Source organism: Mytilus edulis, chromosome 2 (assembly GCF_963676685.1).
Source record: "Mytilus edulis chromosome 2, xbMytEdul2.2, whole genome shotgun sequence".
Classification (NCBI taxonomy): Eukaryota; Metazoa; Mollusca; class Bivalvia; order Mytilida; family Mytilidae; genus Mytilus; species Mytilus edulis.
In genome coordinates this window covers 12,918,688-12,945,785 of record NC_092345.1, presented here as the reverse complement: position 1 = coordinate 12,945,785, position 27,098 = coordinate 12,918,688, and the positions used below count along the sequence as shown (strand labels likewise).

General features: G+C 32.1%; 1 protein-coding gene across 1 annotated transcript; it reads right to left on the bottom strand.

Annotated features, from left to right (window-relative positions):
• Positions 1-3,441: 3,441 nt before the first annotated feature.
• On the bottom strand, positions 3,442-25,583 carry LOC139511521 (small ribosomal subunit protein uS7). Its single transcript, XM_071298315.1, has 5 exons — positions 25,478-25,583; positions 23,110-23,233; positions 22,477-22,686; positions 4,510-4,737; positions 3,442-3,559 (listed from the first exon to the last, which is right to left on the bottom strand). The coding sequence occupies exons 2-5, from the start codon at positions 23,218-23,220 to the stop codon at positions 3,491-3,493; spliced, it is 618 nt and encodes a 205-aa protein (XP_071154416.1). The 5' UTR covers positions 23,221-23,233; positions 25,478-25,583; the 3' UTR covers positions 3,442-3,490.
• Positions 25,584-27,098: the final 1,515 nt, after the last annotated feature.

Genomic DNA, 27,098 nt, shown 5'->3' with positions numbered 1-27,098 from the left:
TATTATCAAAGTAACAAATAATATTGTTTGTTGTAAACCATATATGACATCGGAGTTTATCAACATGGTTATGTACACAGTACTTTTTAAATACTTTGGTAAAAGTTCGTCTAAATACTCGAGTTACGACCATCATCTAAAATACAGTTTTACTATAGTTGACGTTAAGACCATCATGCTCAAATTTTTTAATGACTTTTTAAAGAAAATTAGAATGATTTTATGTATCAAATTTGGTTTCAATATCATTGCACTCAAGATAAGTGTGTTTAAGACAAGCGGTTTGTCTCAAATGAACCTTTTACTGCACGAAAAGAAAAACTTATACCTAGAGTTGTCTCCTCTTTTTTACTTTACGACCATCCTCTGAACACCAGTGATATAGGAGGCATACCTCTAGAACTGTTATAGTAAAGAGTTATCAAAGGTACCAGGATAATAATTTAGTACGCTAGACAAGCCACCAAAAATCTAACTCTTTGTTTTGTGGTAATAACCTTCAAGTACAAGTTTCATACCATTTGGTTGAGGAATCCAACTTTGGGACATACGGACAAGGGTAAAACTTATGCCCCTCCGCTACAGCATAATAAATGGGGAATGTGTCCATGCGACTTAGATGATGCCCCTACTTGCATATCATTCAGAGTTTTGTAGGGACATTACTGGCGAACGGTAAAAGTGATTTAACCCACATTTGTACTTGATCAGAGTTAAATGGAAATAAGTATTGTCATGATTGTTTTTTAAGTTTCATAAAATTTGATGGAGACAAAAAAGTAAGAAAACAGTAACAACTAATTTCTACAGGGGAAACAACTCTAAACCCGTTTAAATAGTAATCAAAGGTATTAGGATTATAATTTATATAATTAGTACACCAGACGTGTTTTGTCTACATAAGACTTATTAGTGACGCTCATATCAAAATATTTATAAAGCCAAACAAAGTACAAAGTTGAAGGGCATTCAGGATCCAAAATTCCAAAAAGTTGTGCCAAATACGACTAAGGTAATCTATGCCTTGGTTAAATCGAAAATTTCAAAGTTTTGCAAACAGGAAATTAATAAAAATGACCACATTATTGATATTCATGTCAACACTGGGCTGGTGATACCCTCGGGAACGAAACGTCCACCAGCAGTGGCATCGACCCAGTAGTGTAAATAGTTATCAAAGGTGCCAGGATTATAATTTAGTACGTCTGGCGTGCGTTTCGTCTACATTACACTCATCAGTGACGCTCATATCAAAATACATATAAAGCCAAACAAGTACAAAGTTGAAGGAGACACCACCAAAATTAAAACTTGATCTGTGTTTTGTCGTACTTAGCATTGAGTACAAGTTTCACAAAATGTGATTGATTTGCTAACGACGTACAAAGAGTAAAACTTAATGCCCCTCTGCTACAGCGAAGGCATATTCTTAATTTAGTTATTTGTTCGACTTGTAGCTTAAAATTCCCTAAAATACTTGAAACAGTTTTTCCAATCATATATACTTCCAATGCTTAAACAGCATTTAAGAATTTTGCATTGAAATACAAAGTCCACTACCTGTTATAAATTCATTCTATTGGAACAAAATGCGAATTTGATCTGGAACTCATGGATAAAACTATATACCAATTATTGATTAATTTCAAGCATGCTGAAAATAAGTGCAGGGAACTATTATTCGAGTTAATTGTTCAAGTTCAAGGAGGATAACTCTGCACAGTATCATCTGACCAGAACAAAATTTGAACTTAAACTGTAATCTGTCATGAGAAACTAATACACCGAACATTTATTCAATACCTTAAAGCATGAAGTAAGTAGGTGGAAAACTTATATCTTGGAGCGAGTGCCAACCTAGTCCCATAAACTTCATTGGAAGGGGACTAATAACCCAGAAAATGTAGTCGATGTTTGACCAATGAATGATATTCACATTATTGGGATCTGTGTAAACGAGGTAAAGATCAGATGACGCCTTGCAGTCATTCAATAAACCCAATATAAAGAGTCCACTAAACAGAAAACTGAAAGTTTTAAATGAACCGTGGAAATGAGTCAAGGTCAGATGAACATTGTCAAATATTCTCAATTTTAAAGATGCAAGGGTTACAGGAACCAACAAACTAGTTATATTAATCAATTCTGAGAAAATCACAAGTAAAATAAGTTTTAAAGACATGAAGCTAAACTCGTGTACCTAAGGTCAATGAAAATAGGCATTTATATATATAACACGGTTTATGCTGGGCAAACATTTGTAAATGTAGATCTCCACAGGCGATGAACAAATTGTTTGGACCTCTAATAGGTTTTTCCTCTCATAATGTGTGACTATATATTTATGTAAGGTTGCAAGCCCACATTAAATATTTGATTTGATTTTAGTTTTCTGAACCCCAAAATGAAGGACAGGTAAACATACTATTTACCAAGCTCTACTTGTATCAATTGTTACTATCATGCATATTAAAGAAGTTACATGTTAATGTGATATAAATATACCATGCCTGTTTGTACTTGAGCAACAGGATTTTAGATAGATTTTTAACATGTTCATAAGACAAAATTTATACAGACACATTGCTTTAATTCGAGTCTATCGTTTTTCGCCAGTAATTTTGTAACCCTTTATAGCTTGCTCATGTTGCTGTTCAGTGAGAGCAAAGGCTTCGTGCTGTGAAGGCTGTACTATAACCTATAACTGTTAACTTTTTACACATTCAAGTTGCGACTTGGATCCAGAGTTCTCTCATATCACATCTTATTTCTTTTGCTTCTCATCATATGGATCTCCCAATATTTATTAAAAAAATCAATTTCAATTTCATGTAGCATCAACTTCATGGTAAAACAATCTGAACCAAAAACTTTAACCTAAGAATATACTTGTAACACAATCTTATTTCTATGTTTAGAGAAGTGTAAAGTGTCTAATCAGGCTCAAAACACTTATTCAGTGTTTTAAGTTCCTATTATTGTAAATGAAATTTCCTGTGATGTAACCATAAAACTACCTAAACCAAAAGCTTAAACCTGATATGGGAGACTTACAGACCAGAAAACACAATGCTCTCTTCTACCAAAGAAACATACAAACAACCCTTGAACCAAAGCTTACAATATGTTATCATTTGTATATATATATATATATATTGTGTTGTCAATCTTATGTCCAAATCCAGGCTACTTTATGACATCAATCAGCAGAACTTTGGTTTTTGGAGCTATAATTCTATCTCTCCTACTATGTGTTATCTGTACATTTAGCTTTCTACTGATTCTGACCATTTCTATTGAAGGTGCATTTTGAAAAGCCTATGATGAATATTAACAATGATTAATGCACACATGTAGTTCTGAATTAACAGTAACATTTCAGTACAACTTCATAACATTCCGATCATCAAATGATATGCAACGAGGTAATAAAGAACAAGATTTTTTTCACATTTTTTTTTTTACTTCATCTGAGATATCTGACAGTCTCTTAACGATTAGATTTAGCAACACGTTCCAACTCGTCCTTCTTCTTAATAGCATGAGAATTAGATGATCCCTGAAAATAAATAAAAAAGTCATAACCATATAGCTTAAGACAATTTATCTGTAAAGAAACAAAAACACCCAACAATGCAAATGTTTTTGAGCATATGCACAAAGTGTCAATATCATGCACTAAGTGTCAATATCAATTCAGGTCAATGTTGCGATTTTATTTCCTTTATAATTCGGGAAGGTAACAAATAAAGAAATAACTTTCACGTGTTAAAAGTTGATTAGTAATTGTCTTTTATGTTGTGTTTTGTCTCTTAACATTTTTTGTTTACCATGTTCTTTTGATATCTTTCACTTCTCCTTTTCAAAAAAATACTGTTAACTTATATTTTTCTATACTTCAAGTTATGTTGTGTTGCAGTCAGGCCCAAATCTCCATTCATTTATATGCAATCTATACGAGAAGTGCTAAAAATTCTTAAGTATATATGATAGTTGAGAACAAGCGAGTACAAGCTTGGAACATGATCTCATCACAATCAGAGAGGGCAAGTTCATATCATCATAACTATCATATGTTTTTATTAAAATTTGTCATTTAATTCAGTTGATGATATTTGTTTTTTATAGTGTGGATAAATTGAATATTTCATGTTATTATGCATCACAGGCAGAAATAAATTTTTATATTGTTCCTATTGGGTCATTGGGTAAAAATTCACTAATTTTTTTATGCATTCATTTCAATACACCATACATGCTAAACGAGAATGTAATATTGTTATTACTGTCTATTGTTCTCTATAACCAAATTATACAACATAAAACAGAGTAATTACTCAATCTTGTGGATGAGAAATGAATCCCTGTCCAGGATTCATACTTTTGATTCTAAAAGAGCTTTTAAATAAAAGTTTGTGCTGTCTTACTTTTTTAGTAAAGAACAGTATACATTATACATGTTATAAATTTAAACATGGGTGTTAAATTCAATGAATCATTAGTGAATACCTTAGCAGCATTGATGAGTTCATCAGCCAAACACTCAGCAATTGTCTTAATATTTCTGAATGATGTGTCCCTGGCTCCAGTACATAGAAGCCAGATAGCCTGGTTTACTCTTCTTAGAGGTGACACATCAACAGCTTGACGTCTTACTGTACCGGCACGACCAATTCTGGTGGAATCTTCTCGTGGTCCACTGTTAATGATTGCATTCACCAACACTTGTAAAGGATTCTACAAAATATTGTGAATTATAATTTAGGAGTCAATACAAGAATATCTTTATATACTGAACCACTGTTTCCAGAAAGATACTTTGCAAGCCATTTAATATTTTTAGTCTTTGGCTGTTGATATTTATTCAATATTAGATTTATTGTAAAAAAAAAATTGAGATTTGCCGTGTAGTGGTGACCCATTTCTTAACTTTTCATATCATGATATGAAAAGTAACTTGTTTTTTTTTTTTTTTTTTTTTTTTTTTTACAGTTACTGTTTAATTTCTTTTTCTTTCTTTCAATCATCGACTAAATGAGTCAGTGATATTGTTGTCTTTTTTCAAAACTACCTCTACCGTTTTTTATTGGGAAAAATGCATATTTTTTATTGAAATTGGGAAATTTGTATATTTTATTCTAAACACATCCCTGAGGTATTGCTGACCTTTGCTGTCTTTTTGCACTGTTTTTTTCATGTATATTTTGGTTGTCAGATATTTTCAACCAGAAAGGTACTTTTCGGAGAGGGGAAAGAAACAGAAGCAATGATGGTACTTAATGCATTGAAAACTACATGTGTTACAAACACCATGATGATTCTGATTAGAAAACCGGATCTCAAAAGTGCTTTCTAATATCAAAATAATAACATGAATACAATATTTACAAACATTACTACCAATGTCATCACTGTTTGGGGAAAATGTAAAACTTTTTGGGAGGAATTTTAAGCCATTTTTTTTAGTAATTGGGAATTTTCTCTAGGGGAAAAGGTCGAATTTTGGCTGTAATTTGAGGCAAACAATATCACTGTGAGTAAATGAGGCCATTACTTATTCTTCTACATAATGAATAGAAAAGGCTTTATATCAAATATTATTTGTATGTTAAATCATAGTTCAGAAATGAGTACAAATTTAGAACAAGATCTCATCACAATCAGAGAGGGCAAGTTCAAATCATCAAAACTGATATTTTCATTGCTTGGCTAAGGATCATAGGTCTGTTGTTAGTTAAGGTGGCACTTGCAGTATTTTGATATGTAATCAAAGTAACGAGGTTTTGAGATGCTTTTCAATCCAAATCTTATATATTGGGACATGGGAATCATTTATAATAGAACACTATTGACAATTATCCAGTCACAGATAAATGTTTGGATTTGCTTTTTTTTAATCTTAATTTTTCAGATTCAGACAACTTAAATGCTAATTAATCAAATAGGGTCAAAGGTCTAAAAGAGGGAAGTTTGAGAGACGGGGAAACAAGCACACCTTTGTTTTCTAGGTCTAAAGGATCAATGTTTTTCTTTTAATTATAGAGTCCAGTAAACACAAGTATGACTTCTTAAATGACAATATAATGACCAAAATTAACACCCTGTCCCATGACAAGACAATATCTTGACAAAAACATTTACGTTTGACAAATATTCACATATGACCAATAAATTCAGACCCAAAAGACAAATAAACACTCTTGACAATACTATTTAATGAGTAAATTACTAGCACATAAAAGATAGCATCATGACAATGAGAAAAACTTTAAGCAGTATTTTCTTGTTATAAAAATGCTATTTTTGTTTTAATTTAATGAAGTCCTCTCAACTGTAGACAAAACATTAAAATAGTTTTGAAGAGTTTTTAGTTCCCGACTGATATAACAATATATGTCATATAGACAAGAAAATTTCTGAGTGTTTTTAATCATAGTTCAGAAGTGAGTACATAAATTTAACAAGATCTCATCACAATCAGAGAGGGCAAGTTAAAATCATCATCACTATGATATTTTCATTTCTTTACTTAAGTTCAGGCTACTGGTATCAACGAGTGAAAACAAAAATTAGTTTTATATTAGTAATTATAACTGACCAAAAACTTTTGGAAATTATCCAGTCAGAGATAAATGTTTGGATTTGCTTCAATTATTTTTCAAAGATTCAGACAACTTTAATGAAAATTCATCAAATAGGGTCAAAAGACAAATAAACACACTTGACAGACTATTTCATGACTAAAATACTAGCATCATGACATAAAGAAAAACTTTAAGCAGTCTTTTCTCGTTATAAAAATGCCTGGTTTTTTTTGAATTAATGAAAGTCCTCTTCACTGTATAGACAAAACATGAAAGCAGTTTTGAAGATATTCTAGTTCCTGACTGAAATTACAATATATGTCAACAGACAAGAATATTCCAATTCAAAAATTCAGAATGTTTTTAAATCATAGTTCAGAAGTGAGTACATAAATTTAACAAGATCTCATCACAATCAGAGAGGGCAAGTTAAAATCATCATCACTATGATATTTTTATTTCTTTATTTAAGTTCATATTTAAGTTCAGGCTACTTGTATCAACGAGTGAAAACAAAAATTAGTTTTATATTGGTAACTGACCAAAAACTTTTGAAAATTATCCAGTCAGAGATCAATGTTTAGATTTGCTTAATTTTATTTTTCAAAGATTCAGACAACTTTTATGCAAATTCATCAAATAGGGTCAAAGGTCTAAAAGAGGGACAGGAAACAAGCATACCTTTGTTTTCTAGGTCTAAAGGATCAATGTTTTTCTTTTATTATAGAGTCCAGTAAACACAAGTATGACTTAAATGACAATATCATGACCAAAAGAAAAACCCTGTCCCCCTACAAGTCAATATTGTTACTAAAATCAACACCCATGAGGCCTAAATTAAAATATTGTTTGTTTGCCCTTTTCCGACCCTATGTTTTGAAACAGGGTAGGTAGGTAGGTAAAATATTTTATTTTTTTCCCAAAAAAAATAATTTGGCTCGGTATATTTTTTTGTCATGGGTAGGCAGGTAGGTATAATATTTTATTTTATATTGCAAAAAAACATGAAACCCTGACGGGTTTAAATTCAAACATAGTAAATTGTATACACAAGTGACAAGAAACATAATATACAAAGTCTGGATAATGTCATTTTTGTCTGTTTTGCTTTTGCTAACAAGTTGATGGGACTGGGACTATTATTAGTAGTATAATAGTCCCAGGAAGTTTTGAAAAAAAAATATCATATAGAATGTGAAGTTAATTCATATGCAAGACTTCTTTGTTTTTAAATATCAAAATATAGAGCTGTGCCGCATATTTTCAACGTGTATATGCCTGGAACTTTGAAGAGTTTTAACTTGCACTAATATTCTGTACTACGTACCTTGTACGCTGACCTCTACCTAAAGGTTTTCTGTATATTATAAGCGATTACTTTGTCCTGGTAAAATATGTCCGGGCAGAGATACATTACTAGTAGAAAAAGTCCCTAGAGTGTTTAAATTTTCGTGTGTGCCTGGGTTTTCAATAAAAATGCTACAAGACTTGAACTCAATTCTGAATCTGAATAAGTACGTTGCAGGGCCAGTATATATGGCATCAGTGGCAACGGGAGAGAGGCGCTGGAAAATTAATCCAACGTTGTGAGAGCAACCAAAGTTTTAAAGCTATCAATTGTCTTAGCACACACAATATTGTCTGGTAGTCTATTCCATTCGGGTACATATTCTACATCGCAATTTATAAATGATCTGTTTGGAAAACTTGGGCGATTTTACTGCCAAATGTTCTCCACTTTACAGGCTTTTGTCACCTTTGGTTCATGTCAGATATAAATAATACAGCAATGCTGGTCGAAGGCATCTTTAACATAATCATCCTGATCTACGGATCACAAAGGGCCATCCCTACTGTACATAGAATACAACGTCCGTTTACAAAAAAGTTTGTACACACGTTGATAATTTTGTATGTTACGAACTTTTTCGTAAGTGAACCCTGCTCTTCAAATATAAAGATAGAGTAACGTACATCATATCTAGCTGCGAAAACGTAGCTCTATTGTCCTTTGATTTTTTTTTTGGCCATAGATCTATGGTCTGCAAATATCAACCAGATGCTCCGCAGGGCGTAGCTTTATACGACCGCAGAGGTTGAACCCTGAACGGTTGGGGCAAGTATGGACACAACATTCAAGCTGGATTCAGCTCTAAATTTGGATTGTGATTAAATAGTTGACACAGCATAGGTTTCTGACACAGAATGAATGTGTTCTAATGAACTTAAAATTTTTGTTTTCTCTTAGAGCAATTCACTATGCTGTTGAATATTAATCCTTTAAAAAAAATGTTTGAAGAAATTTTCTTTTTTATTTATGAAATTTCAAATGAGAAAAATTGAACCCAATTTTTTTAATCACATCCCCCTCTCCCTTATTCCAAAACTAATCTCAATTAAAATTTCTAATGGAGTTTGCAACAATAACTACTCATTTAAATACATCATAAAATATTAAGATGTAAAAAAACTGCTTGTTATCACTGAATGGTAAAGATTATTTTAATTTATCAGTTGGTAGTAAAAAGTGAATATACATTGTATATTGTATATAGCAAAGATTTAAGTTGATTCTGAACAAAGAAAGATAACTCCAATTAAAAAAAAATCTTGCTATTGCACAATATTTTGCAATTAGATATTTTTTGCTTACTATTCTGGACAAAGAAAGATAACTCTAATTAAAAAAAATTTTGCTATTTCACAATATTGTGCAATTAGATATTTCTTGCCATTGCGCAATACTGTGCAATTGAAAAGACTTGCTATTGCACAATACTTAATATAATAATTTTAGATCCTGATTTGGACCAACTTGAAAACTGGGCCCATAATAAAAAATCTAAGTACATTTTTGGATTCAGCATATCAAAGAACCCCAAGATTTCAATTTTTGTTAAAATCAGACTAAGTTTAATTTTGGACCCTTTGGACTTTAGTGTAGACCAATTTGAAAACAGGACCAAAAATGAAGAATCTACATACACAGTTAGATTTGGTATATCAAAGAACCCCATTTATTCAATTTTTGATGAAATCAAACAAAGTTTAATTTTGGACCCCGATTTGGACCAACTTGAAAACTGGGTCAATAATCAAGAATCTAAGTACATTTTTAGATTCAGCATATCAAAGAACCTAACTGATTCATTTTTTGTCAAAATCAAACTAAGTTTAATTTTGGACCCTTTGGACCTTAATGTAGACCAATTTGAAAATGGGACCAAAAGTTAAGAATCTACATACACAGTCATGACAGTTAGATTCGGCATATCAAAGAACCCCAATTCTTCAATTTTGATGAAATCAAACAAAGTTTAATTTTGGACCCTTTGGGCCCCTTATTCTGTTGGGACCAAAACTCCCAAAATCAATACCAACCTTCCTTTTATGGTCATGAACCTTGTGTTTAAATTTCATAGATTTCTATTTACTTATACTAACGTTATGGTGCGAAAACCAAGAAAAATGCTTATTTGGGTCCCTTTTTGGCCCCTAATTCCTAAACTGTTGGGACCTAAACTCCCAAAATCAATACCAACCTTCCTTTTGTAGTCATTAACATTGTGTTTAAATTTCATTGATTTCTATTTACTTAAACTAAAGTTATTGTGCGAAAACCAAGAATAATGCTTATTTGGGCCCTTTTTTGGCCCCTAATTCCTAAACTGTTGAAACCAAAACTCCCAAAATCAATCCCAACCGTTCTTTTGTGGTCATAAACCTTGTGTCAAAATTTCATAGATTTCTATTAACTTAAACTAAAGTTATAGTGCGAAAACCAAGAAAATGCTTATTTGGGCCCTTTTTGGACAATTCCTAAAATGTTGGGACCAAAACTCCCAAAATCAATACCAACCTTCCTTTTGTGGTCATAAACCTTGTGTTAAAATTTCATAGATTTCCATTCACTTTTACTAAAGTTAGAGTGCGAAAACTAAAAGTATTCGGACGACGACGACGCAGACAACGACGCCAACGTGATAGCAATATACGACGAAAAATTTTTCAAATTTTGCGGTCGTATAAAAATCATCAAAAGGACCTTAAGAGCTACGTTTTCGCAGCTAACGTCATATCATCATGTTTTCTCAAAGCGTTCAACATCAATTTCAAACAAATGCTTTGAAACTCTAAATGCAAGTGTTCATGTCAAACGCTCACGAGATACCAAACGGACTAGACCTTATACGGTAAAGATAAAACCCGAGGATTCCGGTAAAAAAGTTCTGAGCGGGAAATACAAATATAAGATTTTTGGTAGGAACGAAAAGATAAAATAAAATAAAATCTTGCTGGTAAATACAAATAAAAGATTTTCAGGCGGAACGAATTGATAGGGTCGGTCGGTAAAGGGCAAACAAACAATATTTTAATTTAAGTCTGACAAGACAATATCTTGACAAAAACTTTTACGTTGAACAAATATTCACATATGACCAACAAATTTAGACCCAAAAGACAAATAAACAAACTTGACAAGACTATTTAATGACTAAAATACTAGTATATAAAAGATAGCATCATGACAATGAGAAAAACTTTAAGCAGTATTTTCTTGTTATAAAAATGCTATTTTTGTTTTAATTTAATGAAAGTCCCCTCCACTGTAGACAAAACATTAAAATAGTTTTGAAGAGTTTTTAGTTCCTGACTGAAGTTACAATATATATCATATAGACAAGAAAATTTCTGAGTGTTTTTAAATAATAGTTCAGAAGTGAGTACATAAATTTAACAAGATCTCATCACAATCAGAGAGGGCAAGTTAAAATCATCATCACTATGATATTTTCATTTCTTTACTTAAGTTCAGGCTACTGGTATCAACAATTGAAAACAAAAAAATAGTTTTATATCGGTAACTGACCAAACAATTTTGAAAATTATCCAGTCAGAGATAAATGTTTGGATTTGCTTTATTTATTTTTCAAAGATTCAGACAACTTTAATGCAAATTCATCAAATAGGGTCAAAGGTCTAAAAGAGGGAAGTTTGAGAGACGGGGAAACAAGCACACCTTTGTTTTCTAGGTCTAAAGGATCAATGTTTTTCTTTTAATTATAGAGTCCAGTAAACACAAGTATGACTTAAATGACAATATCATGACCAAAAGAAAAACCCTGTCCCCTGACAAGTCAATATTGTTACTAAAATCAACACCCATGACAAGACAATATCTTGACAAAAACTTTTACATTTATCAAATAATCAAATATAACCAATAAATTCAGAGCCAAAAGACAAATAAACACACTTGACAGACTATTTCATGACTAAAATACTAGCACATAAAAGATACCATCACAACATGAGAAAAACTTTGAGCAGAATTTTCACATTTAATGTAAAACTGCTAATTTTTTTTTAATGAAAGTCCTCTCCACTGTATAGACAAAACATTTAAATAGTTTGACGAGTTTTTAGTTCCTGACTGAAATTACAATATATGTCAACAGACAAGAAATATTCCAATTCAAAAATTCAGAGTGTTTTTAAATCATAGTTCAGAAGTGAGTACATAAATTTAACAAGATCTCATCACAATCAGAGAGGGCAAGTTAAAATCATCATCACTATGATATTTGATTTTTTTTTACTTAAGTTCAGGCTACTGGTATCAATGATTGAAAACAAAAAAAATAGTTTTATGTTGGTAACTGACCAAAAACTTTTGGAAATTATCCAGTCAGAGATAAATGTTTAGATTTGCTATATTTATTTTTCAAAGATCCAGACAAATTCAATACAAATTCATCAAATAGGGTCAAAGGTCTAAAAGAGGGAAGTTTGAGAGACGGGGAAACAAGCACACCTTTGTTTTCTAGGTCTAAACGATCAATGTTTTTCTTTTAATTATAGAGTCCAGTAAACACAAGTATGACTTAAATGACAATATCATGACCAAAAGAAAAACCCTGTCCCCCTACAAGTATTTTCTCTTTATAAAAATGCTTATTTTTTTGAATTTAATGAAAGTCCTCTCCACTGTATAGACAAAACATTAAAATAGTTTTGGAGAATTTTTAGTTCCTGACTGAAATTACAATATATGTAAACAGCCAAGAAATATTCAAATTCTAAAATTCAGAGTATTTTTAAATCATAGTTCAGAAGTGAGTACATAAATTTAACAAGATCTCATCACAATCAGAGAGGGCAAGTTAAAATCATCATCACTATGATATTTTCTTTTTTTTACTTAAGTTAAGGCTACTGGTATCAACGATTGAAAACAGTCAAAGAGCTCCCAAAAACTCCCAAAATCAAACCAAACCTTCCCTTTATGGTCATAAACCTTGTGTCAAAATTTCATAGATTTCCATTTACTTATACTAAAGTTAAGGTGCGAAAACCAAGAATAATGCTTAATTGGGCCCCCTTTTGGCCCCTAATTCCTAAACTGTTAGGACCTCAACTCCAAAAACATTTACATTTGACAAAAATTCACATATATACAGTGTTCTAGGATTCCCATTACCCGTTACCCGGGGTAAGTGGATTAGGACAACGGGTAAGTCATTTTTTAGCCTTTGTCACCCGGTGGTAAGTCAATTTTCAAGTTCGGGGAAGCCAAAAAACTCTTGAAATTTCCCGGTCCTCTTCAATTTTCCCATACATGCCATATCTGCTTTTTATTTTTATTAAATCACGAGAAAAAACTTTGATAAAAGGTGTAATCAAGCGCAAAAGAGACCACATTCTTCTATCATTCTAAAAGTCGGTCACGGTGTCGGTAAAATCAGGATTGATAACTGGTGCTTAAATCGGGACATAAACGATTTTTTTTCTTGTCATCGGAGGAAAATAAACTTACAGGTTGCATTTATTATAGCTCTTAATAAATGACATAGTAATAACTATAACATATTTGTCAAATTTAGTAAGAAATCGTTTTTTTTAAATTTTGTACAAAATTCAATCGTATCCGAATCCAGCTTTGTTCAGACAAACTTCACAACATATAATTTAAAGCATGTCATAAAAGTTTTTAAATTTAAAATCTATGTGCAACAAATGACTTATCCTTAATCATTAATGTTCAGTGAATCGGCCTGAAAAATATTCAGTATTTTATAAAGAGCATGTCTGATTTTTAAAAAGAGTTGCATGTAAGTCCCTTATTTTTTTTACAGTGGATTATTGGTATGAAAGTCAGTGAAGTACTGTTATAGTTCAATGTACTTTTCTGGTGGTATAGGTATATAGTTACAATTAAGCCATATATTTCAAATACTTTTCAATACACTTAGTCATCATTGCTTCATACAAAACATCATTTGACATCACAAAAAAGGGTACTTTCTGAAGCATGAAAAAGGTGCCAGGAAATGGCTAGAATGCAGGATTTTGCATCATTTACCCCAGAGCTTCTGGGGGCCGTGAGCGGCCCCCAGACCCCCGGCCATAAGGGCGGCAAGCCGCAGCGGACGGCGCAAAGCGCGGTCCGCATTGGTTGGCGGATTTAACTTTTAGATGTGGGTAAGTAATTTTTTTATTGATCTTACCCGTGGTAAGTCAAGTTGCCAAAAAAATCCTAGAACACTGATATATATATGACCAATAAATTCAGACCCTAAGGACAAATAAATACACTTGACAAACTATATCATGACTAAAATACTAGCACATAAAAGATAGCATCATGACATAAGAACAACTTTCAGCAGTATTTTCTCGTTATAAAAATACTTGTTTTTTTTAATTAATGAAAGTCCTCTCCACTGTATAGACGAAACATTAAAATAGTTTTCAAGTTTTTAGTTCCTGACTGAAATTACAATATATGTAAACAGACAAGAAATATTCAAATTCTAAAATTCAGAGTGTTTTTAAATCATAGTTCAGAAGTGAGTACATAAATTTAACAAGATCTCATCACAATCAGAGAGGGCAAGTTAAAATCATCATCACTATGATATTGTCATTTCTTTACTTAAGTTCAGGTTACTGGTATCAACAATTGAAAACAAAAAAATAGTTTTATATTGGTAAATGACCAAAAACTTTTGAAAATTATCCAGTCAGAGATAAATGTTTGAGATCACTGATTTGCTGTTTCTTTAGTTTTCTAAAAGATTCAGACAACTTTAATGCAAATTCATCAAATAGGGTCAAAGGTCTAAAAGAGGGAAGTTTGAGAGACGGGGAAACAAGCACACCTTTGTTTTCTAGGTCTAAAGGATCAATGTTTTTCTTTTATTATAGAGTCCAGTAAACACAAGTATGACTTAAATGACAATATCATGACCAAAAGAAAAACCCTGTCCCCTGACAAGTCAATATTGTTACCAAAATTAGCACCCATGACAAGACAATATCTTGACAAAAACATTTGACAAATAATCACATATGACTAACAAATTCACACCCAAAAGAGTGAAAAGACAAATAAACACACTTGACAGACCATTTTTTGACTAAAATACTAGCACATAAAAGATACCATCACAACATGAGAAAAACTTCTAGCAGTCTTTTATCGTTATAAAAATGCTTATTTTTTTTATTTTTACAAAAGTCCTCTCCACTGTATAGACAAAACATTAAAATAGTTTTGAAGAAATTTTAGTTCCTGACTGAAATTACAATATATGTCAACAGACAAGAAATATTCCAATTCAAAAATTCAGAGTGTTTTTAAATCATAGTTCAGAAGTGAGTACATAAATTTAACAAGATCTCATCACAATCAGAGAGGGCAAGTTAAAATCATCATCACTATGATATCATTTCTTTACTAAGTTTATGCTACTGGTATCAACGATTGAAAAAACAAAAATAAGTTTTATATTGGTAACTGACCAAAAACCTTTGAAAATTATCCAGTCAGAGATAAATGTTTGATTTGCTTTGATTATTTTTCAAAGATTCAGACAACTTTAATGCAAATTCATCAAATAAGGTCAAAGGTCTAAAAGAGGGAAGTTTGAGAAACAGGAAACAAGCATACCTTTGTTTTCTAGGTCTAAACTAAACAATCAATGTTTTTCTTTTAATTATAGAGTCCAGTAAACACAAGTATGAATTAAAAGACAATATCATGACAAAATTAACACCCTGTCCACTGACAATATTGTTACCAAAATTAACACCCATGACGACAATATCTTGACAAAAACATTAACATTTGACAAATAATCACATGTGACCAATAAATTCTGACCCAAAAGACAAATAAACATACTTGACAGACTATTTCATGACTAAAATACTAGCAGATAAAAGACAGCATCATGACATGAGAAAAACTTTTAAGCAGTATTTTCTCGTTATAAAATGCTTGTTTTTTTTAATCAATGAAACTTCTCTCCACTGTATAGACAAAACATTAAAACAGTTTTAAGGAGTTTTTAGTTCCTGACTGAAATTACAATGTATGTCAACAGACAAGAAATATTCCAATTCTAAAATTCAGAGTGTTTTTAGATCATAGTTCAGAAGTGAGTACATAAATTTAACAAGATCTCATCACAATCAGAGAGGGCAAGTTAAAATCATCATCACTATGATATTTTCATTTATTTCCTTAAGTTCAGGCTACTGGTATCAACGATTGAAAACAAAAATTAAGTTTTATATTGGTAACTGACTTAAACTTTTGAAAATTATCCAGTCAGAGTAAAATGTTTAAATTTGCTTTATTTATTTTTCAAAGATTCCGACAATGTGCATATTGTTATGTTTTTACTTTTCTACATCGGCTAGAGGTATAAGGGGAGGCTTGAGATCTCATAAACATGTTTAACCCTGCCGCAATTTTGCACCTGTCCCAAGTCAGGAGCCTCTGGCCTTTGTAAGTCTTGTATGATTTTTAATTTTAGTTTCTTGTGTATAATTTGGAGTTTAGTATGACGTCCATTATCACTGTACTAGTATACATTTTTTAAGGGGCCAGCTGAAGGACTCTTTCGGGTGCAGGAGTTTCTCTCGCTACATTGAAGACCCGACCCATTGGTGGCTTTGGGCTGTTGTCTGCTCTATGGTCGGGTTGTTGTCGCTTTGACACATTCCCCATTTCCTTTCTCAATTTTATTTAATGCAAATTCATCAAATAGGGTCAAAGGTCTAAAAGAGGGACAGGAAACAAGCAGACCTTTGTTTTCTAGGTCTAAAGGATAAATGTTTTTCTTTTTAATTATAGAGTCCAGTAAACACAAGTATGACTTAAGGTAGCACAATACAAAGATATTTTCACTCCCAATCAGACAACTTTAAACTGATGTAATTCATTTCATCCTTCTTTATATTTTATAAATGAGGTACCAAAAGAAAGAAGAAAGATTAATCCTTCTTCTTTCTTTTGGTACCTCATTTATAAAATTTAAAGGAAGATGAGTGGAATTATATCAATTTAAAGGTGTCTAATTGGGGATGAAAAATCTTTGTATTGTGCTACCTTAAATGACAATATCATGACAAAATTAACACCCTGTCCCCTGACAAGTCCATTTTGTTACTAAAATAACACCCATGACAACAATATCTTGACAAAAACATTAACATTTGACAAATATTCACATATGACCAATAAATTCAGACCCAAATGACAAATAAACACACTTGACAGACTTTTTCAAGACTAAAATACTAGCCCATAAAAGATACCATCACAACATGAGAAAAACTTTAACCAGTATTTTCTCATTATAAAAATGCTACTTTTTTTGAATTAATGAAAGTCCTCTCCACTGTATAGACAAAACATTAAAACAGTTTTGAAGAGTTTTTAGTTTCTGACTGAAATTACAATATATGTCAACAGACAAGAAATATTCCAATTCCAAAATTCAGAGGGTTTTAAAATCATAGTTCAGAAGTGAGTACATAAATTTAACAAGATCTCATCACAATCAGAGAGGGCAAGTTAAAATCATCATCACTATGATATTTTCATTTCTTTACTGAAGTTTTAGGCTACTGGTATCAATGATTTAAAACAACAAGAATGTGTCCGAAGTACAGATGCCCCATCTGCACCATCATTTTCTATGTTCAGTGGACCATGAAAATGGGATAAAATCTCTAATTTGGCATTAAAATTAGAAAGATTATATTATAGGGAACATGTTACTAAGTTTCAAATTGCTTGGACTTCAACTTCATCAAAAACTACCTCAACCAAAAACTTAAACCTGACCTCAACCAAAAACTTTAACCTGAAGCGGGACGAACGGACAGAAGAACGCACAGACCAGAAAACATAATGCCCATAAATGGGGCATAAAAATTAGTTTTATATTGGTAACTGACTAAAAACTTTTGAAAATTATCCAGTCAGGACTTAAATGTTTGAGATTATTCAGACCCTTTTCTTGCAAATTCATCAAATAGGGTCAAAGGTCTAAAAGAGGAAAGTTTGAGAGGCAGGAAACAAGCACACCTTTGTTTTCTAGGTCTAAAGGATAATTTTTTAATTTTTAATTATAGAGTCCAGTAAGCACAAGTATGACTTAAATGACAATATCATGACAAAATTAACACCCTGTCCACTGACAAGTCCATTTTGTTACTAAAATAAAACCCACGACAAGACAATATCTTGACAAAAACATTTACATTTCAAAAATATTCACATATGACCAATACATTCTACCCAAAAGACAAATAAACACTCTTGACAGACTATTTCATGACTAAAATACTAGCACATAAAAGATATCATCACAACACGAGAAAAACTTTAACCATTTTTTTCTCGTTATAAAAATTCTAGTTTCTAACTGAAATTACAATATATGTCAACAAACAAGAAATATTCCAATTAAAAAATTCAGTGTTTTTAAATCATAGTTCAGAAGTGAGTACATAAATTTAACAAGATCTCATCACAATCAGAGAGGGCAAGTTAAAATCATCATCACTATGATATTTTAATTTCTTTACTTAAGTTCAGGCTACTGGTATCAACGATTGAAAACAAAAATTAGCTTTATATTGGTAACTGTCCAAAAACTTTTGAAAATTATCCAGTGAGAGATAAATGTTTAATTTGCTTTATTTATTTTTCAAAGATTCAGACAACTTTAATGTCAATATTGTTACCAAAATTTACACCCATGACGACAATATCTTGACAAAAACATTTACATTTGACAAATAGTCACATATGACCAATAAATTCAGACCCAAAAAACAAATAAACACACTTGACAGACTATTTCATGACTAAAATACTAGCACATATATAAAAGATGGCATCATGACATGAGAACAACTTTAAGCAGTATTTTCTCGTTAAAAAAATGCTATTTTTTTTTAATTAATGAAAGTCCTCTCCAGTGTATCAGACTACACGATTGAATTTTATTTTTACAGGACATTCGTTCTGGTAAGCATCCTAGATTTACCAGACCGAATGAAATTTTACCAGACCAATTTTTTTTTACATCTAATTGTATATTATCTAACCCGAATAATTCAGTTGTTATATTCCGCTGATCTACGAAGGCTACATTATCGCCTGAACGTCTTCCTCGATCAAGACCGTCAACCGGAAAATTCACACCGCTTTGCAATATGGGAATTTTGATTTAAATTGGCAGCTAAAGAAGGAGGAGTTCCGGATGTTAATTGATGATAAATGATGTAAACTGATGTTAATTGATGTTAATTAATTATTATCGGATTTGTGTTAATTGAACACACGTGTTTGGTAAGACAATTTCAAGAGAGTTGCGCAGACTCATATCCTGATCGCCGCTGATTGGCTCTCTCACGCGGCCAATGATCACAAGGAGTTCAAGCCCTCGTGTGGGAGAAAATTGGACAGCGAAAGGGCTTGAATTATTCGAGTTATATATTATCCAACAAAAAACAACAAACATATGACTTTGTTGTGCCCTACTCTTCCCCAAAATGCACAAATTAAAACAAAATGATGTAACAAGAGGGTATATTGTTATGAAAGTTGTGCACAATTGCTTGAATGCATTTCAGTGAAGAGTAATGTCCCATTTTATTGGATTTTGACAATGTTTGTGAACTAAACATAATTTAGAGTTTCTGTATAAAATATTATTTCCTGTTTCTTCTTTCTTTTTCATATATCTTTTGGTTTTCAATTCTAGTGTTTATATTTCATAGCTAAATTTTGTGATCTGCTTGGATTTTTATTCATTTATTGTATTTAAATAGGCAAACCCGGAATTATCCTTATCCGTTCCCAGAATCTGATCCGGTTTTATTTACATTTCCGGTTGTGCCAATGATGGCATACATTGTTGTTTCTGACAGTCAGATATGTTTTTACCCGGATTTACACATTACTGGTTGGCGATATTCTGCATAAAGCTAGCGGTTGAACAAAATAAACGAATTTGAGATCGTTTGGCAATTATGCTAGCTAGAATGTTAGAAAAGTCCATGAAAAAAAAACACCGGACATTCGGACCAGAATTCAACAATTTTTTTTTTTAAATCATAGTTCAGAAGTGAGTACATAAATTTAACAAGATCTCATCACATTCAGAGAGGGCAAGTTAAAATCATCATCACTATGATATTTTCATTTCTTAACTAAGTTCAGGCTACTGGTATCAACGATTGAAAACAAAAATAAGTTTTATATTGGTAACTGTCCAAAAACTTTTGAAAATTATCCAGTGAGAGATAAATGTTTAATTTGCTTTATTTATTTTTCAAAGATTCAGACAACTTTAATGCAAATTCATCAAATAGGGTCAAAGGTCTAAAAGAGGGAAGTTTGAGAGACGGGGAAACAAGCACACCTTTGTTTTCTAGGTATAAAGGATCAATGATTTTCTTTTAATTATATATAGAGTCCAATAAACACAAATATGATTTGAATGACAATATAATGACCAAAATAACACCCTGTCCCCTGACAAGTCAATATTGTTACTAAAATCAACACCCATTAAAAGACAATATCTTGACAAAACATTTACATTTGACAAATAATCACATATGACCAACAAATTCAGACCCAAAAGACAAATTAACACACTTGACAGACTATTTCATGACTAAAATACTAGCACAAAAAAGATACCATCACAACATGAGAAAAACTTTTAGTAGTCTTTTATCGTTATAAAAATGCTTATTTTTTTTAATTTAATGAAAGTCCTCTCCACTGTATAGACAAAACATTAAAATAGTTTTGAAGAGTTTTTAGTTCCTGACTGAAATTACAATATATGTAAACAGACAAGAAATATTCCAATTCAAAAATTCAGAGTGTTTTTAAATCATAGTTCAGAAGCGAGTACATAAATTTAACAAGATCTCATCACAATCAGAGAGGGCAAGTTAAAATCATCATCACTATGATATTATCATTTCTTTACTAAGTTTAGGCTACTGGTATCAATGATTGAAAAAAACAAAAATAAGTTTTATATTGGTAACTGACCAAAAACTTTTGGAAATTATCCAGTCAGAGATAAATGTTTAGATTTGCTTTAATTATTTTTCAAAGATTCAGACAACTTTAATGCAAATTCATCAAATAAGGTCAAAGGTCTAAAAGAGGGAAGTTTGAGAAACAGGAAACAAGCATACCTTTGTTTTCTAGGTCTAAACTAAACGATCAATGTTTTTCTTTTAATTATAGAGTCCAGTAAACACAAGTATGAATTAAATGACAATATCATGACAAAATTAACACCCTGTCCACTGACAATATTGTTACCAAATTTAACACCCATGACGACAATATCTTGACAAAAACATTTACATTTGACAAATAATCACATATGACCAACAAATTCACACCCAAAAGACAAATAAACACACTTGACAGACTATTTCATGACTAAAATACTAGCACATAAAAGATACCATCACAACATGAGAAAAACTTTTAGTAGTCTTTTATCGTTATAAAAATGCTTATTTTTTTTAATTTAATGAAAGTCCTCTCCACTGTATAGACAAAACATTAAAATAGTTTTGAAGAGGTTTTTAGTTCCTGACTCAAATTACAATATACATGTATGTCAACAGACAAGAAATATTTCAATTCCAAAATTCAGTGTTTTTAAATCATAGTTCAGAAGCGAGTACATAAATTTAACAAGATCTCATCACAATCAGAGAGGGCAAGTTAAAATCATCATCACTATGATATTTTCATTTCTTTACTAAGTTTAGGCTACTGGTATCAACGATTGAAAACAAAAATTAGTTTTATATTGGTAACTGACCAAAAAGAAAACTTTAACACAAATTCATCAAACAAGTAGGGTCAAAGGTCAGGTCTAAAAGGCAGGAAACAAGAATATCTTTGATGTCTAGGTCTAAATTTAAAGCATCACTGTATATTTTTTTGAATTTAGAGTCCAGAACCAGGGGAATTACATTATTTAAAATCATGCCAAGAAATTTAGATCAAACTTCTATATCAACTGCTCAAATTATGTGAAAGTCTGAGCACATTGGTCTATCAAAATATCAAAGAATCATCAGTCCAAAAATAGCAATTCCTACAAATGCATGTTTAGTTTGAAAATCATAGTCTTTGTAGGCATCATCAACAACTATATAGCTAGTACTGACACATCTTCCCATCAATCAATAAGAGACAAAACATGCAACATCTAGCAAGTTCCTGATATGAGTTCTAAATCATACAGGTATCACAGTTGAGAACAAGCAAGTACAAGCTTGGAACACGATCTCATCACAATCAGAGAGGGCAAGTTGCTATCATCATTACTATCATGTGGTTGTACAGGTTATTTCCCCTTACGTTTTCCTATTTTATTAGACTCTTTTAACTTCATTAAGTTTTTTTTTTAAAGTGAGCATTTGTTTTCTTCTGGTATTTTATCTAATCATAAATATACTGAAAATTTATACAAGGTTATAGAAAATGACAATTAACGCCACATCCCTCATGTCATGATTGTTAATGACAGTTTCTTACCTCTCCAGTCAGCAAATGAATTATGTCAAAAGCATGTTTAACAATTCTCATGGCAAGGAGTTTCTTGCCATTGTTTCTTCCATGCATCATCAAGGAACAGACAAGTCTTTCTACGATTGGACATTGTGCCTTTCTGAAACGTTTCATCTGGTAACGTCCAGCTGAGTGGGGCAGATATTTAGCATATTTCTCTTTGACAGCAATGTAATCCTACAAATGGACAACTATTTAATATGACTATTAATGAATTTGGCAGATATATTTCATACAGCAATAACACACCTCCCCTCGCATAAGTTACAAAAACACAGTTTTGCATATATATATGTTAACTATCGAGTGTCCTCTAACTACAACTTGATGTTGATCAGGTTTATAGAATTCTATACTTAATATAAAACAATAAAAATCTATTTTGAAAACAATTAATGGGATCGAGCCAAATCCACAAGGATTTTTAAAATGGTCCCCAGGATAAAAAAGTTATGTTTGCATATTAGCCTTCAACAGAGAATTTTGGGTCGTATGTGTGCTAAATAGGCTGCCAAGTCTACTGTTTTAGTATGATAAACTGAGGGCTGTAATTAGCATTTTTACTGTACCTCTTAATTATTTCATATAAACCTAACTTACAGTTAAACTGATATCACTGACTTGTACATCATCAGATGACCATTTACCAAACAACTTTATCTCTGGTAGTTCTGCTACAGCAGGTGCTGGCTCATCCCAACTTTCAGCCATTCTTAAATTTTACCTGCAACAACAATTATGCAATAGTTCTATTATGAACTTCTTTTTATGGTTGTATTAATATACTCAGAAGTTAAAACATACATGAATCTTTAAAACAGATGGGGAATCAGCGATCACCATGACCTATTTCAAGTACGGCTTTCATAATTGTGACTTAGATGGAGAGTTGTCTCAGTGGCACTTGCACCACATCTGCTTATATCTAATAACCCCTTTGTTGTTTTTGATCAATTAGAATTGAAACAAGCATTCATTGAGTATAGCATGGCAATATACATGTAACATCCTATCGTAGTCCAAATAATTATGACGTCTGGCAAGGCTATTTTAATTTTTTCCTGGGACGCCTTCCTACGACGTCATAACGCTGAAGCCATTTTTTACGTCTTGAGTTTGAGAGCAAATTTTGGGGGGAACTTTGACACCTAATTTTAACATGGTTACAAAGTCCTACCTTTTTTGTGCTTATTGAAGTAAATTTTTCCAAGAAATATCCAAAAGAAAGGATAAAACAAGATACGATTCCATTTGAAGTGGGGTTATATTTATTTTGTTTGGAAATGATTTCCCACAATTACCAACGACACGTGACTTCCGATGAATATAAAATTTAAAATCCGTTAAAATTTGACAGACCCAAATTTCCGGATAATGTAAATTGAACGTTCCGGAAATTCAGATCCATTAAAATTTACCAGATTTTAAATTTTATATTCACCGGAAGTCGTGTGTCGTTGGTAATTGTGGGAAATCATTTCCAAACAAAATAAATATTCCCCAACTTCAAATGGAATGGTATCTTGTTTTATCCTTTCTTATGGATATTTTTTGGAAAAATTTACATCAATAAGCACATAAAAGGTAGGACTTTGTAACTACGTAAAAATTTCTAACCGGCAATAAAAATTTCTTGTTAAAATTAGGTGTCAAAGTTCCCGCCAAAATTTGCTCTCAAACTCCAGACGTAAAAAATGGCTTTGGCGTTATGACATCGTAGGAAGGCGTCCCAGGACTAAAATAAATTAGCCTTGCCAGACGTCATAATTATTTGGACTACGATAGGATGTTACATGTATATTGCCATGCTATACTCAATGAATGCTTGTTTCAATTCTAATTGATCAAAAACAACAAAGGGGTTATTAGATATAAGCAGATGAGGCAATTTTTTCAATCCACACTTTTTGAGAATTTTCAGTGGATCTTCCAAGATACAGATCTAGAACTTCCCCAGAGTGTACAAAATATCAAACTCTCAATGCCATCATGGTTGAACTCTTATTAGTTTGAAAATTTTTAACCAATCATCTAGAGACGAAGTGGTCAGTACGTTTCAGTGTTGTAAGGATTCATTCAGATACATGTACCAATAAACATTATTTAATGAGGGATATCATATAGGAATCCAGGCATGTTCGCACCCATTTTTGTTCACACTATTTAATAAAGGTTTGGTATTGTTTATAATCATGCTTTAATAAGTGTATTGTTATAAAAAAAACATGTCCAAAAAAACCGCAACATTCTCAAAACGTAAACATGTTTTCTTTTGCTGTTCTAATATGTTTTAAATTTGACGAAATATATAAATGTTGAGGAATATTCATTTGTAATGATGATCAAGGACTTATATGACTTAAGTCATTAATCTCCAAATCATGTTCGAGAGAGAGGATTCCAAAAGGCTTTGAAACTTCTTACATGCTGTAAAATAATTATCTTTGATTTTTTTTATTCAAAATCTTACGTTTTTAGTAATTTTACTCTAACAAGAACAAAGCTTGCCACTTATATAATTACTTTACACCAACATATAACAATTATACCACATAATTTGGCAAATACCAATTAATGTACATGTAGGTGCAGACATGTGGGACCCCTGCAAACGTGTAAAGTGAAATGTGTTTTTTTGGAGCAAACGGACATGAAACCATCATCTATAGCCGAGACGAGTTTGATCTAAACTGACAAAAGGTGGAAATCACAGCTAGGTTACAATTCCATATGGCACTGTAGCTTTCAAAGTCTTGGTATTTTTATTTTGCTGAAAGGTAACAGGTTACAAATTTCTGACTGAAGTGGTCTAGTTTATTGATTTTTATGACATTTGGGAGAAAGTAATCGAGAAGAATAAACATTTCTTGTCATATCAAATATATTTGTTATGTATTTTTCTTAATTAATTGGAAGAATTAAGCATTTTGATGTAATATTTTAGAGCGAAGCAGTTCATGCTTCTTACCCCGTGGGTGAGCGGAAGTGTAAAAGACCGGAACGGGGTTTCCTCATTGATTGCACGGGCTCTGTTGAAAGTAACTTTAGATTCAACGTAGGAAAATATTCCGGATTTAACTGTGTGCTTGTTTGATTCTGGATTAGGACTATATTTTTTTTAACTGAGTAATTTCAGTAAAAATGTATTTATAGTCTACATGTGTTTCTGAGATGTGTTACAGAAATCTCAGATATGTATGCATAAAAAAACATTGTAATCAGGATTCACCAAATGTGATTTATCTAAATGTCATGAAGATAGCCGGATAATTAAAACAGGCAGGGCCGTAACTAGGGTTTGAATTCAGGGGAGGCAGGGGTTTGGAGGCCGCCGATTGAGGTCCTCAAGATTAGGTGGTTGGGGACGCAGCCCCCCGCCGATTTTTTTCTCTCAGTAAAATGGCTAAAAATGACCCTTTTTCCTTACTTTAGGAAACATCAGTATTGCTTGAAACTTGAAGCAATTTTTATGCAAAAACAAGCTGAGGTTGCTGTTCGGGGTGAGCGAAGGCTCCGTCCTGAAGGCCGTACTTTGGCCTATACTTATTAACATTAAAGACATCGTGACCGCGGATTTTTTTGGTTTTCTCTCAATAAAATCAGTGGCTAAAAATGACCCGTTTTCCTTCGATTTCCATCAGTATTGCTGGATCCTGGAAGCAATTTTTATGCAAACAATTATTATCTGTATTTAAAGATTATTTTGTTAGAAATCAAACTGGTAAGTTAAAAAAACATATAAAGCAAGATCATAGAACGCAAGATATTCTTTTTATCGAGGACCTTTAATTTCAATATTGTTGAAAGCTGAACAGACATGTATATAACTACAATCAGATAATATTTCTATACTAGTATATACTTAGTATAGAAAGTCCCTGCTACAACGAATGGGAGTGTTAAACTACTAAGGCATTGACCATAATGACATTGTTGTTCTCGTACGATCGGGAGACGTTAAAAAAATATTCCAACAGCTGATTCAGCCGGTAACGAATTTCCGATATCATAAAAGATTCACAATACAAAGGGAACTTAGGCAGCAACCCCCCCCCCCCCCCCCAGAAAATCAAATGGTTGCTGCCTTACTTCCTCTGCTTAATTGAGCTCCTAAGTAAATGTGAACAGTTAAGTTTTATTCAAAATTGTCGAAAGCAAAGTTTCATATGTGTTCGTTCTCATACGAATAACGAATAACATGACGGACGGCCACACGAAAAAAAAACAATACTGAAACGTTTCTCCATCGATCAAAAGTCCGGAAAATGACATATATCACATATCATGATAACACTGTTAAAACTATGGTAAAACTGTAAACAGCTGATTCAGCCGGTAACGAATTTTCGATATCATAAAAGATTCACAATACAAAGGGAACTTAGGCAGCAACCCCCCCCCCCCCAGAAAATCAAATGGTTGCTGCCTTACTTCCTCTGCTTAATTGAGCTCCTAAGTAAATGTGAACAGTTAAGTTTTATTCAAAATTGTCGAAAGCAAAGTTTCATATGTGTTCGTTCTCATACGAATAACGAATAACATGACGGACGGCCACACGAAAAAAAAATAATACTGAAACGTTTCACTAT